This window comes from Eleutherodactylus coqui, chromosome 7, assembly GCF_035609145.1.
Source record: "Eleutherodactylus coqui strain aEleCoq1 chromosome 7, aEleCoq1.hap1, whole genome shotgun sequence".
Classification (NCBI taxonomy): Eukaryota; Metazoa; Chordata; class Amphibia; order Anura; family Eleutherodactylidae; genus Eleutherodactylus; species Eleutherodactylus coqui.
The window spans coordinates 94,543,892-94,558,039 of record NC_089843.1 but is presented as its reverse complement, the minus strand read 5'-3'; the positions used below and the strand labels follow the sequence as shown (position 1 = coordinate 94,558,039).

Here is a 14,148-nt window from a genome sequence, read left to right as displayed (position 1 = left end):
ACTCGTCTTGCAAAAAACAAGCCTTCATACAGCGACGTCGATGGATAAGTAAAAAAAAAAAGCTTGGTCACAAAGGGGTTAAGAAACCTACGGTAAATAATGTAGGACCATATTTCTATGGAACACAACTGTGATTGGCCAATTTTTAATCAAATAGAACAAGTACTGCAGAGTGTATGCTCTGAGTCATCTTGTTCATTTAACGCTTTGTTTGTTACAAATACCACTTCGGCGAAAACACCTTTTTCCATCCCTGCCCCATCACCTGATAGCCTGTCACACTTTGTAGGTCTCCTCTGTGCATTGTAGCTACTTCCCTGCAGTGCAGCCCCCTCTCTGCTATGTATCAGGCATCATCTTTAAGGGCTTTTTCAGACGACCATATTTTAGCCGGGTTTTCACGCCCGGCTGACGTTCTGCAGGGGGAGGAGGCTGGAAGAGTCGGGAGCAGTGCACTGAGCTCGCACCACCTCTCCACCCCACTGCACTATTTGCAATGGGAGGGTCGGAACGGGGCGGAGCTAAGTCTCAGAATTTAGCTCCGCCCCTCCCATTGCAAATATGCAAATAGTGCCGAGGGGCAGAGAGTTGGTGCGAGCTCAGTGCACTGCTCCCGGCTGTTCCAGCCTCCTCCCCCTCAGAGAGTGACACCGTATATCAGCCAGGCATGAATACCCAGCCGATATACGGTCGTCTGAATAAGCCCTAAGAGTGAAATTTTTTAGTTTTACATCAATCTCATGATGCACTAGTTCAGCATTAACTGAGGCTATACTATCCTGCCTACCGGAGGGCAGTTTAATATTGTTACCTTCTATATTTGCCTAATTAAGCTACAGACAATAATTATACAGTCAGGAGGATGAGCTGTGATCTCCTCTATTATAACTGTGTAACAGGAACTGTGTGATATCATCAGTAACTGTGACAGGAATGCCCATGTCCCACTCAAAATGTTTTTTTTCTGGTAGGGTCCATGTAACAGCATAACACAGACTTTAAAATTGACTTGTTTCAGACAGCATAAAGCCAAGTAAATCTGATCTGGTCAGAATTGAGATCACATGACCATCTGAGGAGAGAGAGAAAGAATTAACTAACCAAGGTAACACTTGCTCACGTATGTATACTGGGGGTATAGCTACATAGCGAATGAATAAAAAAAAAATCACAGCAGTGGCCCTTTTTATGCTATTGCACCTGAATTCTGGTGTAAGTTGTGCGTTTTAAATTGAACGCAATGGCTTGATACTGTCAGAGCTGATACTGGAATGGATATCACACAGCTGAAAGAAGCAGCGCAAAACCGAAAAACATGGAGTGAGCTCGCCTTTAAGGTCGCCGGGGGTCGTGAATGACTAAATGGCCAACGACAACAACAAACTGAAGAAGGGAAGGAATCTGCCAGAAAAGTGGCATCAGAAATTCCGTTAATGACAAATTCTCCCCTGTATGTCTCTAAACTTTATCCATTTGCAGAGACCTGTGTGATCTCCTATGGATAGATTAATAGCTACTGTCTCTGTTAATGTCTCCTTTTTAGCAGACGTACAGCTCGCCTGCTCTGACTGGACGCCAACATTTTACTCATCACTTATGAATGTTGTTTTATGTTTCCCTAATATGTCATCTGTGGGTAGAAGGAATGTCTGTACTTTCAGGTAACAAGCTCTGGATGTCCTAAAAAAGGAAACATTGGATTCATTCATCCATATAACTATTACATCACTATTATAAGGTTTCTTAGATTTACTTTTCAATATTGCAGTACTAAATATTCCAGTAAAGACCTTTACCAGTGCCCCACAGTCTAAAGATGGCCATACACCAGAGTTTCATCAGGGATGTTGATTTAATACTAGGACTTGCCTCTAGGGTCAAAAGTACTGTGTTTTCCTGAAAATACGACCTACCTCAATAATAAGCCCTACCCTGATCTAAGAGCTAGAAATATAAGCCTTCCCCTGAAAATACCGGCAGTATCCGGTCCCTCGCGCTGGTCTCTGGCGCTGCTGCAGGCTGCCGTGTACTCTGCGCTGACAGCATTATCTTCCTGGTAATGGGGCTTTGAATACCCCACCTCCAGCAAGCGAGTGCTGTGATTGGATCTCGAGTGTCGCTGGCTCAGCCAATCAGAATCGGCACTCGATCATTCACAGCCATTCAGTGAATGATATTGAGCGCCGGCTCTGATTGAGTGACCCAGTGGCGCTCATGATCCAATCACAGCACTCGTTTGCAGGAGACGGGGTAGTCAAAGCCCTGTTAGTTATCAGGAAGAGATTGCTGTCAGCACGGAGGACACAGAAGCCTGCCGCAGCGCGGGAGACCAGCATGAGGCACCAGGACGCTGTTAGCTAGGTAATAGACACACCCCGAAAATAAGACACTGTGCCTCTTCTGGGGCAAAAATTAATATGACAGTGTCTTATTTTCAGGGAAACATGGTATATAATTGTTCGTTAGTACTATGGTAGAAGATGGATCACTTGGTCATATCTTAAATAGACTTTTTTCCCTGTAATACTTGGTGTAGCTTAACACCATTTTTTATCTTTAAAAGTGTTATACCCCCATACAAAATGTTGAGAACCTCAGGCGTAAATGTCCATATAACCCGAAATAAGGGGAAAGTATTATTGGTCATGAAGTCAAGCACTCAAACCGGATCCTGTGTCTATCAGACGTTTATTGCATATCCTGTGGATATACCATAAGGAACTAAGATGGGAATACCCCTTTAATGATGATAGTTATGTCAATGGTCAGCTTCAGATATGCAATGTAAAAGAGATCTGGTGATAGGCTCCCTTGTACATCTAGCTTATATCTACGCTACTGCCAATACATCTATATCGCACCTCCCAACTTTCAAAAAACAAAATAAGGAATAACTAATAGTAATACGAGTGTCCACACAGCGATGATCCTGATTTATGGCACTTCATAGAAATTATATCCCTTCCATTCTATTCCCTCAGAATCCCTTCACAGTGATGATGGCTGCTCAGTGCCATTTCAAAGTAATAATGTCCCCTCAACTATCATCTTACAGTAATGGTGACCCTTCAATTGCTCCTCCCAGTTTTGATACCCCCTCAGTGACCCTTCAGAATAACAAGGACCCTTTAGAGTCTTCTTACAGTAATGATGCCCCCTCAGTGCTTCCTCACAGTAATAAAGCCTGCTCAATGACCCCTCACAGTAATAATGCCTTTTCACAGCCCCCTCACAATATTGATACCCCCTCAGTGGCTAAGCCAATTCATAAATCCCACCTCCACGAAGCCATGGCTGTGATTGGTTCTTCGAACGCTGTATTGTTTAGCTGAGCTGCGGCCAATTTATGACTACCGTAATCAGGAAGTGATATTATGTGGGTGGCCAAGGACTGCAGGAACCACGTCAGGGCTCTAGAAAGCAGCTGGAAGGACCTGGACCGACCCTACTAGATAAGTAAAATAAGACATTCCCCAAAAATAGGCCCCAGCACCTGAGTAATGATGCCCCTTCAGTTTCCCCTCACAGTAATAATACCTCCTCAATGCCCCCGTAAATCACTTGAAAATGCAGAAAAAGTTGAAATTGGGAAACACCATTCAACCCAGCATAAAAGGTTAGCCCCAAAATCCAGGACTGCTCCAATGGATCCAGGACAGTTGGGAGCTGTGTCTATACTACTAAACCTTTTCTACTTTTAACCTAATAAAATGCCACACAGAGAGCATAAGATGCTTTATTTATGTAGCCCGTGTCCAAGAACATGTTCCAGGTTAAAGACTACTTGAAGTCCCATTCCAACCTCATTATCCATGAGACAGCACGTTCCTCGCTAGTGTAAGACTCTGCTGCTCACTCAAAACCACTGAACCAATAAAGCTTCAAGTGATACAGATGGCTTACAGCTCTAAAACAACATCACAAGCTTTCTGCTCATTCCACTGAGGAGCGGGGTAAGAGGGGAGATTAGACCAAGAGAATACTATTTTAATCGAATAAATCCCTTCCAGATTTATAGCTCCGACTTCACAGGTTTTACTAAGTTTTTGGCAATATAAAAAATGCATTCCACTAAAATGTGTTCTTTTTATTCAATGTTTTTCCAGTGGATGTTTCTAATGATTCAAAATGCCCTTGGAAAAGAACATTATACATATTTTGAGTTTTGTTGTAAAATAAGAATATTCAAAGAAAAACCCCAAAACTTCACGGTCTTTGTGAGCAAAATTTTTTAAAGATTTGTAGTGAATTTTTGGGCTTTATTTTCAGTTAGAACACTTCTCTTGAAGGGTATTTCCCAATAAGAGATATATGCACTAATGATTTATATAACATACGCATATTCCATGGACCTGTAAAGTTAATACACTCGCAACAACCCTTACTCCTAGTGAGGCTCACAATCTAATCTCAGGCCTTCAGGCTCTGACAGAGGGCTAATTACTGAGGAAGCCAAGTACCCTAGGCATTTTTTTAAGGGGGTTGAAGCCATGGCTGGAGTTTTGGGTATAAGACAGAAATCACACTGACATATCCATGTGCATTGGTAATCTCATCGGTGTGGTGGTATTGTTCAGTCATTGTAATGTTGTATTATTCGGTGACAGTATGGTATTCAGGATAAGGAAACAAAGGATAGAGTGCTCAATCAATGATAGGCTAGTAATGGAAAAATCCCAATATGGTGGTAGAGAAGAAACTTACATATGTAGGGGGAGAGGGGGGCGGGTATCCTTTGATCCCCTAGCCACAGATAGTCGCTTTAACTGGTCCCATTACAGAAAGCCTCCGTAGAAGAACATTTATTAGATGTGACATACAAAACAAATGCACTATATATATTCACACTGAGGGCTTAGTCACACGGGCGTTTGTAAGCCCGATTTGCAGGTGCGCTTGCGATCCGCACCTATATATACTCAATGATTTGCAATGGGAGCGGTCACATGTCCGTTTTTTATGCGGATGGACCGAAAATTATAGGTCACAACGATTCGCAGAATGCATGTAACTGCGTTCTGCGCAAATTGTTTTTCTTGTATATGCGCTCAAAGATCGTTATCCTCTGCCACAACTGTGGCAGAGGAGAACAATGTTCTCCCTTTGAATTCAATGGAGCCGGCAATACAGCCAGCTCCATTGAAAGCAATGGGCTGCCGACAAGCGCTGTATTAATTTTTGGGGAAGGGCTTCAAATATAAGCCCTTCCCTGAAAAACATCTAAAAAAAGTGCAAAAAAAAAAAAAAATATATATATATATATACTCACTCACCTTTTTGCAGCTGCCAGGGATCAGCCGCGTCCAGCCGACTCTTCTCCTGAACTACTTTCTGTAGTATTCAGCAGCCAGGGATTTAAAATCCCCGCCTGCTGAATGGGTTGCCTCTGATTGGTCCCAGCCCTCAGCCAATCGCCTTAGGTGTATTCTCCTTTTTTTTTTAACATTGCTACATGACAGTATGGTATTTAGACACTGTATGACAATATTATTCAGTCAATATATAACCACATTATATGTTGGTATTATTCAGTCACTGTTACAGTATTTCTGTATTTCTTTATCTAGTCTGCATTGTGATTGTACCCTGAATATTGATTGTATGGCAGTATTATTAAAGGGTTACCCAGCACTGTAAAGGAGAGATCATCAATAGTTGATCAGCAGAGGTCTGTCACCAAAGACCCTGGCCGATCAGGTATTTTCTGGGCCAGCTGTTACCCTGTATGGAGCAGGAAGCAGATAGTGGCCCGGCATGGTATAGAATGGGATACAATTGTGCCTGCAATACCACACCAAACCACTGCATAGTGTACGGAGATGTCTGTTTCCTGCTTTGTACAGGGTGACAGCAAAGCTGGAAATCACTTTAAGTCCTTGCATGCTAGTAGTATTCCATCACTTTATTCTGATATGTCTGTCACTGTGTGTCAGTATTATTCAATTACAGTATGATCATGTTATTGAGTAATTATATTTAACCACTGTATGGCGCTGTTATTCAGACATGATGTGATATTTTCCAGTCACTGCATGGTGCACTATAGCACTAAAAAAGAAGAGGATGAGCATATGTGATTAATGAAGTGAATAGGAAGTGTATGCCCATTAAAAAGAGTAGTGGAATCAGACAATTGTTGTAAATGTGGCACTGTAGATGGATGCTATATTCAAATCATCAGTGCCTCTATACAACGTAGAATGTGGGATACTTTGTCACATTATCACCCTCAGTTATCATTGTAACTTCCTTGCACAGGCATAGTATATTCATTTCCAACACTTTTTGCCAAAACAGAAGTTTTTCAGCGTTATGTAGAAGAGACATGCATCCCAAAATGCTGTCAAAATACAGCCTTTAAGTAACAAACCATTTTATCCACCTTGCACAATTCAAATATGCAATATGCACTGATCAACCATTAGATTATGTAGGTCTCCTTGTGCTTTCACCTATCATGGTATGGACTTCATAAGACCTCTGAAGGTGTCCTGTGGTATCTGGCACCGAGACGTTACCAGCTGATCCTTTGAATCCTCTAAATTGTGAGGTGGGGCCTCCACGGATCAGACTTGTTTTTCCAGCATATCTCACAGATGCTCGATTTGGATTAAGATCTGAAGAATTGGAGGCCATGCCAAAACCTCAGACCTCTTTGTCATGTTCCTCAAACCATTTCTGAACAATGCTTGCCATGTGGCAGGGCGCATTATCTTGCAGAAAGAGGCCACTGCCACTGCCATTAGGAAATACTGCGGCCATGAAAGGGGTACTTGGTCAGCAACAACATTTATTGAGGTGGTGTCAAAGTAACCTCCACAGGAATGCCAAGATTTCCCAACAGAACCTTGCCCGGAACATCACACTGCCTCCACCAGCGTACCTTCTTACCATAATGCATCCTGCTGCCATCTGTTCCCTGGTAAAAGTCACACAGACACCGGGCCATCCACATGATAAACAAGAAGACGTGATACATCAGACCAGGTCATCTTCTTCCATTGCTCCATGGTTTAGTTCTGATGCCCATGTGCCCATTGTAGGCACTTTTGGCAGTCCACAATGTTCATCATGGGCAATCTGACAGGTCTGTGGCTGCCGAGTCCCATGCACAGCAGTCTACAATGCACCGTGTGTTCTGATACTTTTCTATCATAGCCAGCAGAAACTTTGTCAACAAATTGTGCTACAGTATCTCTTCTGTGGGACCAGACAGATAAGTTAGCATTCATTTCTCTATGCACACCAGGGAGTATTGCATATTGATGTCACGGGTTTACCAAATGCCCTTCCTTGGACCACTTTTGGTAGTGCCATACCAGGAACATTCCAGAGGACATGGTGTTTTGGAGATGCTCTCACCCAGTTGTCTAGTCATCGTAAGTTGGCTCTTGACAGTCACTTAGATACTTACATTTGCCCTTTTTTCTTGCTTTCAGCAAATCAATTTCAAAAACTAACCGTTCCCTTTGTGCCTAATATATCCCACCTCTTGATAAGTACAATTACTAGTAATTATTAGGAAATTATAGTACTAGTGTTTCTGGTGGTGCAATGCGCCACACAGCTCTGCTACATACACATCACGCACACAAACAGCTGTGGTACATGAGCATGCGACAGACACACACAACTGTGCAACATGCCATGCGCCTCACAGACACAGCTCTGCTACATGGCATGCACAGCACAGAAACAGCTGTGCTACATGACATGCATGGCGCACAAACAGCTCTGCTACATGACATGCATGTCACAGACACAGCTTTGGTACATGACATCCGCCTGACAGACCTGACATGCGCATGGTACAAACACAGCTGTGCTACATGACATGCGCATCACAGACACAGCTTTGGTACATGACATGCACCTGACACAAGACATGCGCATGGTACAAACACAGCTCTGCTACATTATATGCATGTGACAGACACAGTTCTGCTACATGGCATGCACATGTTACAAACTCAGCTCTGTTACATGACATGCGCATCACAGACACAGCTTTGGTACATAACATGCACATGGTTAAAACAGCTCTGCTATATTATATGCGCGTGACAGACTCAGCTCTGCTACATGACATGCGCATCATAACACAAATACAGCTCTGATACATGACATGCGCGTGACAGACACAGCTGTGCAACAGTACATGCGCATGTTCCAAACTCAGCTCTGCTACATGACATGCATGTCACAAACACAGCTGTGCTACATGACATGCGCATGTTACAAACACAGCTCTGCCACATAACATACATCCATGCTGACTATAAATATTACACACATACAGCACATTAGACAAACAGCCATTCGCAGCTCTACTACATTTAGGCTGACTGCACACATGACACACACAGCTCCTGGATACAGTGATGAGTCCCTGGTCATGTGATCCTTGACTCCACCCACACAGGTGATCACATGACGGTTACATCATCACAGGTCCTGGTAGTTTCTGTTGGCTTATCCAGTATACAATACTACCAAATTCCAGTATGGCTCCTCCCACAGCAGTGATGTCACCACAGGTCATTCAGCCAGCCAGATCTCGGTGGTGGTGGTAGGTCGGTGTCTGCTGTCAGTACCGCTGATCTGTGGTGACAGTAGGTCGGTGTCTCCTGTCCGGACCGCTGATCTGGCGTGACGGTAGGTGGTGTCTCCTGTCAAGACCGCTGATCTGTGGCGGCAGTAGGACAGTGTCCCCTGTCAGGACCGCTGATCTATGGTGGCAGAAGGACAGTGTCTCCTGTCAGGATCGCTGATCTGTGGTGGCGGTAGGCCAGTGTCTCCTGTCAGGACTGCTGATCTGTGGCGGTGGTAGGCCAGTGTCTCCTGTCAGGACTGCTGATCTGTGGCGGACATGATAACGGCTTAGTTGTATTCTCAGTGTGTTAGGACCAGCTGTGACGCGACCAGGGGGCGGAGCTATGACGCCACCAGGGGCAGAGAGAATCACTCACTCAAATACTAATGGACAAGTGGCCGTTAGTAGTTTGATAAGAGATAATCAGTGGTATGCACTTCACTTGTTGTTGGTCCTAATGCTGTGGTTGATCAGTGTATATGTGCACAGCAGAGGCGTAACTTCAAGATTCGTGGCCCCAATGCAAAATCAGCAACAGCCCCCCCCCCCTCCCCAATTATAATGCTTTATTCAGACTACTATGCTCCCTTTATGGAAAAGAGAGGCCTTATGGGCCCCCTATGTGTCCTAGGCCCGGGTATAACCGCATCCTTTGCATCCCCTATAGTTACACCCCTGGCACTGCACAGTGTGTAATTGCTCCATATTAAATACACCCAGACAAAAGATATTACAAGAGTCTGTAGGATTGTAGAGATAAGCATCGTATCTGCAGTCAGTAATACTATAATAACATACAGTATTATCATATTTTTTGCAATTAACATACTGTTCTACAGTTAGGATAAGAAAACAGCCTGCAAATGAGATTAGTGCTAAGATGAAGAAAAATGAACCAGCGGGTAAGAGTGAAGATGTGGAATTCCAGCAATGCAAAGATCTTAAAATGACATGTGGTGAACCTGCCTACTACAGCACACAAGAAGTGTGTTCCATCAGAGATCTAGGCGCTGAGGCTTCTACAACACATTAATGGATTACATACAATCTGCTAGCACAGGGGCCTGGAACCTTATGTAGTCTAGTTGATAGCTACATCTTATTATACACAGAGGCAGATTTACCCCCGGAAGAGTTGATTTTTTCACCTGCTGTTGCCGCTGCAGGAAAAATGAAGTATTACATTACATTCTAAATCCGCAGCCTGTCGGATTTATGCTGCAGAATTTAACCCTTGAAATACAAGGGTCACATTTTGAAGCCGATACTAAATATAAAGCAAGGCCAAGTCTGCATTATTTAGGCTGGATTTACACAAGCGTATTTGTGTGTGCAAAAAAAATCAGTTCTTACCTATTCCTCCTCATCAGTTTTCTTACCGCATCTTCTCCTGGCTCCTCCAATTCCCCGGGTCACGGCACCTCCAGCTGGCTGGATCCTCTTCTTCCTGTGATGCAGCATACTTTCGTGGCTTCCTCCTTCCTGCAGGTCAATGTACGCTAAATCACTAGTGACGGCAAATTCTATGCCGGGGTAATGTCAGGACTGCGCATGCGCGCTGTCTTGCGGCAATAGTATATGAACACTTACGGCGACACAGCACATATCTCGGCTATAGTCCGGCATTCCCTGCTAGGCAGGGAATGCTACATCACTAGTGACGTAGTGTACATTGTCCTGCAGGAAGCAGGATGCCAAGAATGGGCATAACTTCATAGGAAGAAGAGGATCCAGGCGGCTGGAGGTGACGTTACCCGGGGACTGGAGGAACCAGGAGAAGATGTGATAAGAAGACTGCCTGGGAAAAGATTGGTAAGCATTGATTTTTTTTTTCTAATGACCGAATCCCTTTAAGTTATAAAAGTTAAGTTTTGTGGGGGTAATACCAGGCTGATGTGCCATATGGACTGTGTTCATAATGGTGATACACTATGAGCAGCTTACCTCTCTCCTTTCTGGCTCAATGAGTGAGGATACTCTAATGACACCAAGAAAAGAGGATCAGAGGTACATTAAAGGGAACCTTTCACCAATTTTTTTGTTCTAGAAGCCCCAGCGTGACATTATAGAACTTGCTAACTGCTTTTTTTATATTAAAATTGCTGGTGTATGTTTAAACTCAAAAACTTAAAGGGGTTGTCCCGCGGCAGCAAGTGGGTCTATACACTTCTGTATGGCCATATTAATGCACTTTGTAATGTACATTGTGCATTAATTATGAGCCATACAGAAGTTATAAGAAGTTTTTCACTTACCTGCTCCGTTGCTAGCGTCCTCGTTTCCATGGAGCCAACTAATTTTCGCCGTCTAATGGCCAAATTAGCCGCGCTTGCGCAGTCCGGGTCTTCTTCTTATCTCAATGGGGCTCCGTGTAGCTCCGCCCCGTCACGTGCCGATTCCAGCCAATCAGGAGGCTGGAATCGGCAATGGACCGCACAGACGCCCTGCGGTCCACCGAGGGAGAAGATGCCGGCGGCCATCTTCAGCCGGTAAGTAAGAAGTCACCGGAGCGCGGGGATTCAGGTAAGCGCTGTGCGGATTTTTCTTTAGGTCCCTGCATCGGGGTTGTCTCGCGCCGAACGGGGGGGGGGGGGGGGGGTTGGAAAAAAAAACAAAACGTTTCGGCGCGGGACAACCCCTTTAATTTTATTCTAGCAAGTTCTGTAAGTAAATGGCTGCTCTGGAGTTAGTTATCTGGGCAGAGCAGAAGACCATCCAAGTCACAGAATAATTCCTCTTTCTGCATTCTGTCCTGTTGGTGATAAAATTGCGCACATGCCATATCTAAGTCTAACAGTGCGCCGGAGGCACAAAGTCCAGCAGAGATTCAGCAATGCTAATGCTGGTGTCACTAAAGCCTGGTTTAGTCACAATGATTATCGCTCAAAAGATGTTTTTAAAGCGACTTTTAATCGTTGTGTGCCTTTTTACAGCGCAAGGCGATCGCTCAAACGTGGAGCGATCACTCTGCGCTCCGAGCGGGGGATGCACAAGACAAGTGGGACCGCTTGTCTTCTGCATGCAGCTGTTCTCTGCTTGGAGCACCCGGCTGTTATACAGCTGTGCGCTCCGAGCGGGGGATGCAGAAGAGAAGCGAGGCCGCTTGTCTTCTGCATCCAGCTGCTCTCTACTCAGAGCGTCTGGCTGTTATACAGCTGAGCGCTCTGAGCGGTTTATGCAGAACACAGCTAGTGCGCTGTGTTCCTCATACCCCGCCTGTGTTCAGGGAGCGGGATACAGCTGAAACAATAGTATCAGCTATATCCCGCTGTGAATCCCTGAAAGACAACGATCAGCGATTCCTTAATGAAAACTGCATGATGTCAGTGCAGTTAGATGCAACGATAATCGCTAAAAAGATGGCTTTGAGCAAAAATCGTTTTCTAAATCGGCCTTAAACCAGGGAGATGTTAATCAACCAGGACTAGGCACAAATAGAGGAGTGATGTGGAGGTCCTTCTATACTTCCCAGATGACTCCAGAACAACAATTTACATACAGTAAGTGCTAGAATAAAGGTTTTTGTGCTAAAACACACTATAGATTTTAAAACACCTTCTGGAGCGTCAAACCGGGGGTTTATAATGAAAAAAGCTGCTGACGGGCTCCCTTTTTGCAGATTCTCTTAGGTATCTGATTTTTCTTAACCCATTAGTGATCTTTTTACAGCGGTCACTAAGGGGTCTTTAACCTGCACATATGCCTTTTTACGGCAGTGCAGGTTGAACCCAGCAGAGGTATTCCCTGCCAGGAAGAGCCAGGGCTCAGCTGTATATTAACAGCCAGGCTCCTGCTCTAGTGGCTGGGTGCAGAGTAACCTCTGTTCCTTACTGTTGAGCCCCTTCCATGCCCTGATCAATAGAAATTGCCTCCCTACGTCACCCATCGGCACGCTGCGATATGATCGCAAGGTTCTGATGTGTTCCCATGGCAGCTGTAGACCTGGCAAAGGCCTTTGGCAGAGCCTAATGGGCTGCTGCCGTATGCTTGGTATGCTGCATTATAGAAAAGCAAATCAAAAAATTAAAAAAAAAATGTCAGAATTGATATTTTTCGTCCTTCTTCTTTGCAAAAAAGGCAATAAAAAGCATTTTAAAAGTTGCATGCGTCCCAAAATAGTATCAGTGAAAACTACAACTCTTCCTGCATAAAACAAGACCTCACATAGCTCCAAAGATTGAAACATAAACAAGGTATGGGTTTTGGAATACCCACTGCAACTGCAATCACTTCAATGACAAAGCCAGAAATTGCCGAGTGCTAGACCTTGGAGTGAATGGAGCAGTGGCGTGCCATCACAACTTCTGCCCCATTGACTTGGGAACTTACTAGACCCCCATTCTCAGGATTAATGGGGTTCCAAGTGGTTCAACCCCCATAAAGTTACTCCCCATTCTTGTGGATAGAGGATAACTTTTTTAACTTGGCAACCCCTTTAAGGTGTAAAATAGGCTTGTCACTAAGGGGTTAATTTAACGTAGGTGTCATCCGTCCAAAATTCTAATAGGATATGTCATACTGTGGTCCGTGTGTATGAGAAATGCTTCTGAAGTGACCATCATACATACTCATATGGTATAATAAGCCAGCATGGAGTCTTTGGCATACATTGGTATATCGGCGTAGTTGGCTGCATTTCTTTTACAATGGGAGTCTATGAACGATGTATGCAGCTATATGACATACATTGCATATGTCAGCGCTATATGTTTGCAGAGTTTATCACCACAAGCATTGGACACATGCTGTAAACACAGTATGAACAAAGCTGCAGGTTAGTTGGTCAGGTGTTCCAACTGTATGTGAGAACTGTGTCCCCTTCTGTATTTCCCTTTCCATTACGAGTGCTTACCTGAGTCTAGAGTCCTTGAATGTGCCCACGTTTTCGGGGTAGTTCCATGTAATCTTCTCGCCTTTACATCTAAGCTCCACACTCTGCCCTGCTGACACGGTGAGCATAGCCGGGGGTTTCTGGAACCGACCTTTGTCCATAACTTGGGTCATAATAGTTTGTACCTTTGAGATGGGCTCCGTGGATTCCTTTAGCTTTGTAATTTTTGGTTTTAGCTTTTTCATTGCAGGTTTAATTTTATTTTCTCCTGGCTCTTTTGGATGTTTCCCTTTGCCAGGTGGTTGGCCAAAAACTAGAAAAAAAGCGAAAAAACATTAAATTGGTTGACTCATTCATTAACACTAATTTACTCTGTTAGATCAAGTGAAATATCATTTTTTTAAATTGGAATCTGTAAGGCAGACGGACATGGATCTGTCTTTCCACACACAAATTTGACTCTGAGCTATATCTGGAGGTAGCACTTTGGGAACCCCGATTTAAACCCTTGACCCTTTCAAGCACAATTTGGTCTTTTCTGTGGGGTCCCCAAGACTTGCAGTAATAGTCTCGGTAGTGTGGCTGCTGATGCTACACAAGGCTGAGGTGTGGTATCTAACAGCAGGAATATATACGTAGATATGAGATACTAGCAGAGGTCAGGGCTGGCAGCAATACTTCACAATGATGTAGGGGCAAAGGGTCAGGGTGGGCTGCAGACAGA

General features: G+C 44.2%; 1 protein-coding gene across 1 annotated transcript in view; it reads right to left on the bottom strand.

Moving 5' to 3' along the window:
• The window catches only part of PDGFRL (platelet derived growth factor receptor like), a 131,663-nt gene that overhangs the window by 90,487 nt on the left and 27,028 nt on the right, over positions 1-14,148 (bottom strand). The window contains exon 2 of the mRNA XM_066573400.1: positions 13,446-13,737. Coding sequence (XP_066429497.1) covers positions 13,446-13,737 — 292 coding nt within the window. The remainder of the gene's footprint in view (positions 1-13,445; positions 13,738-14,148) is intronic.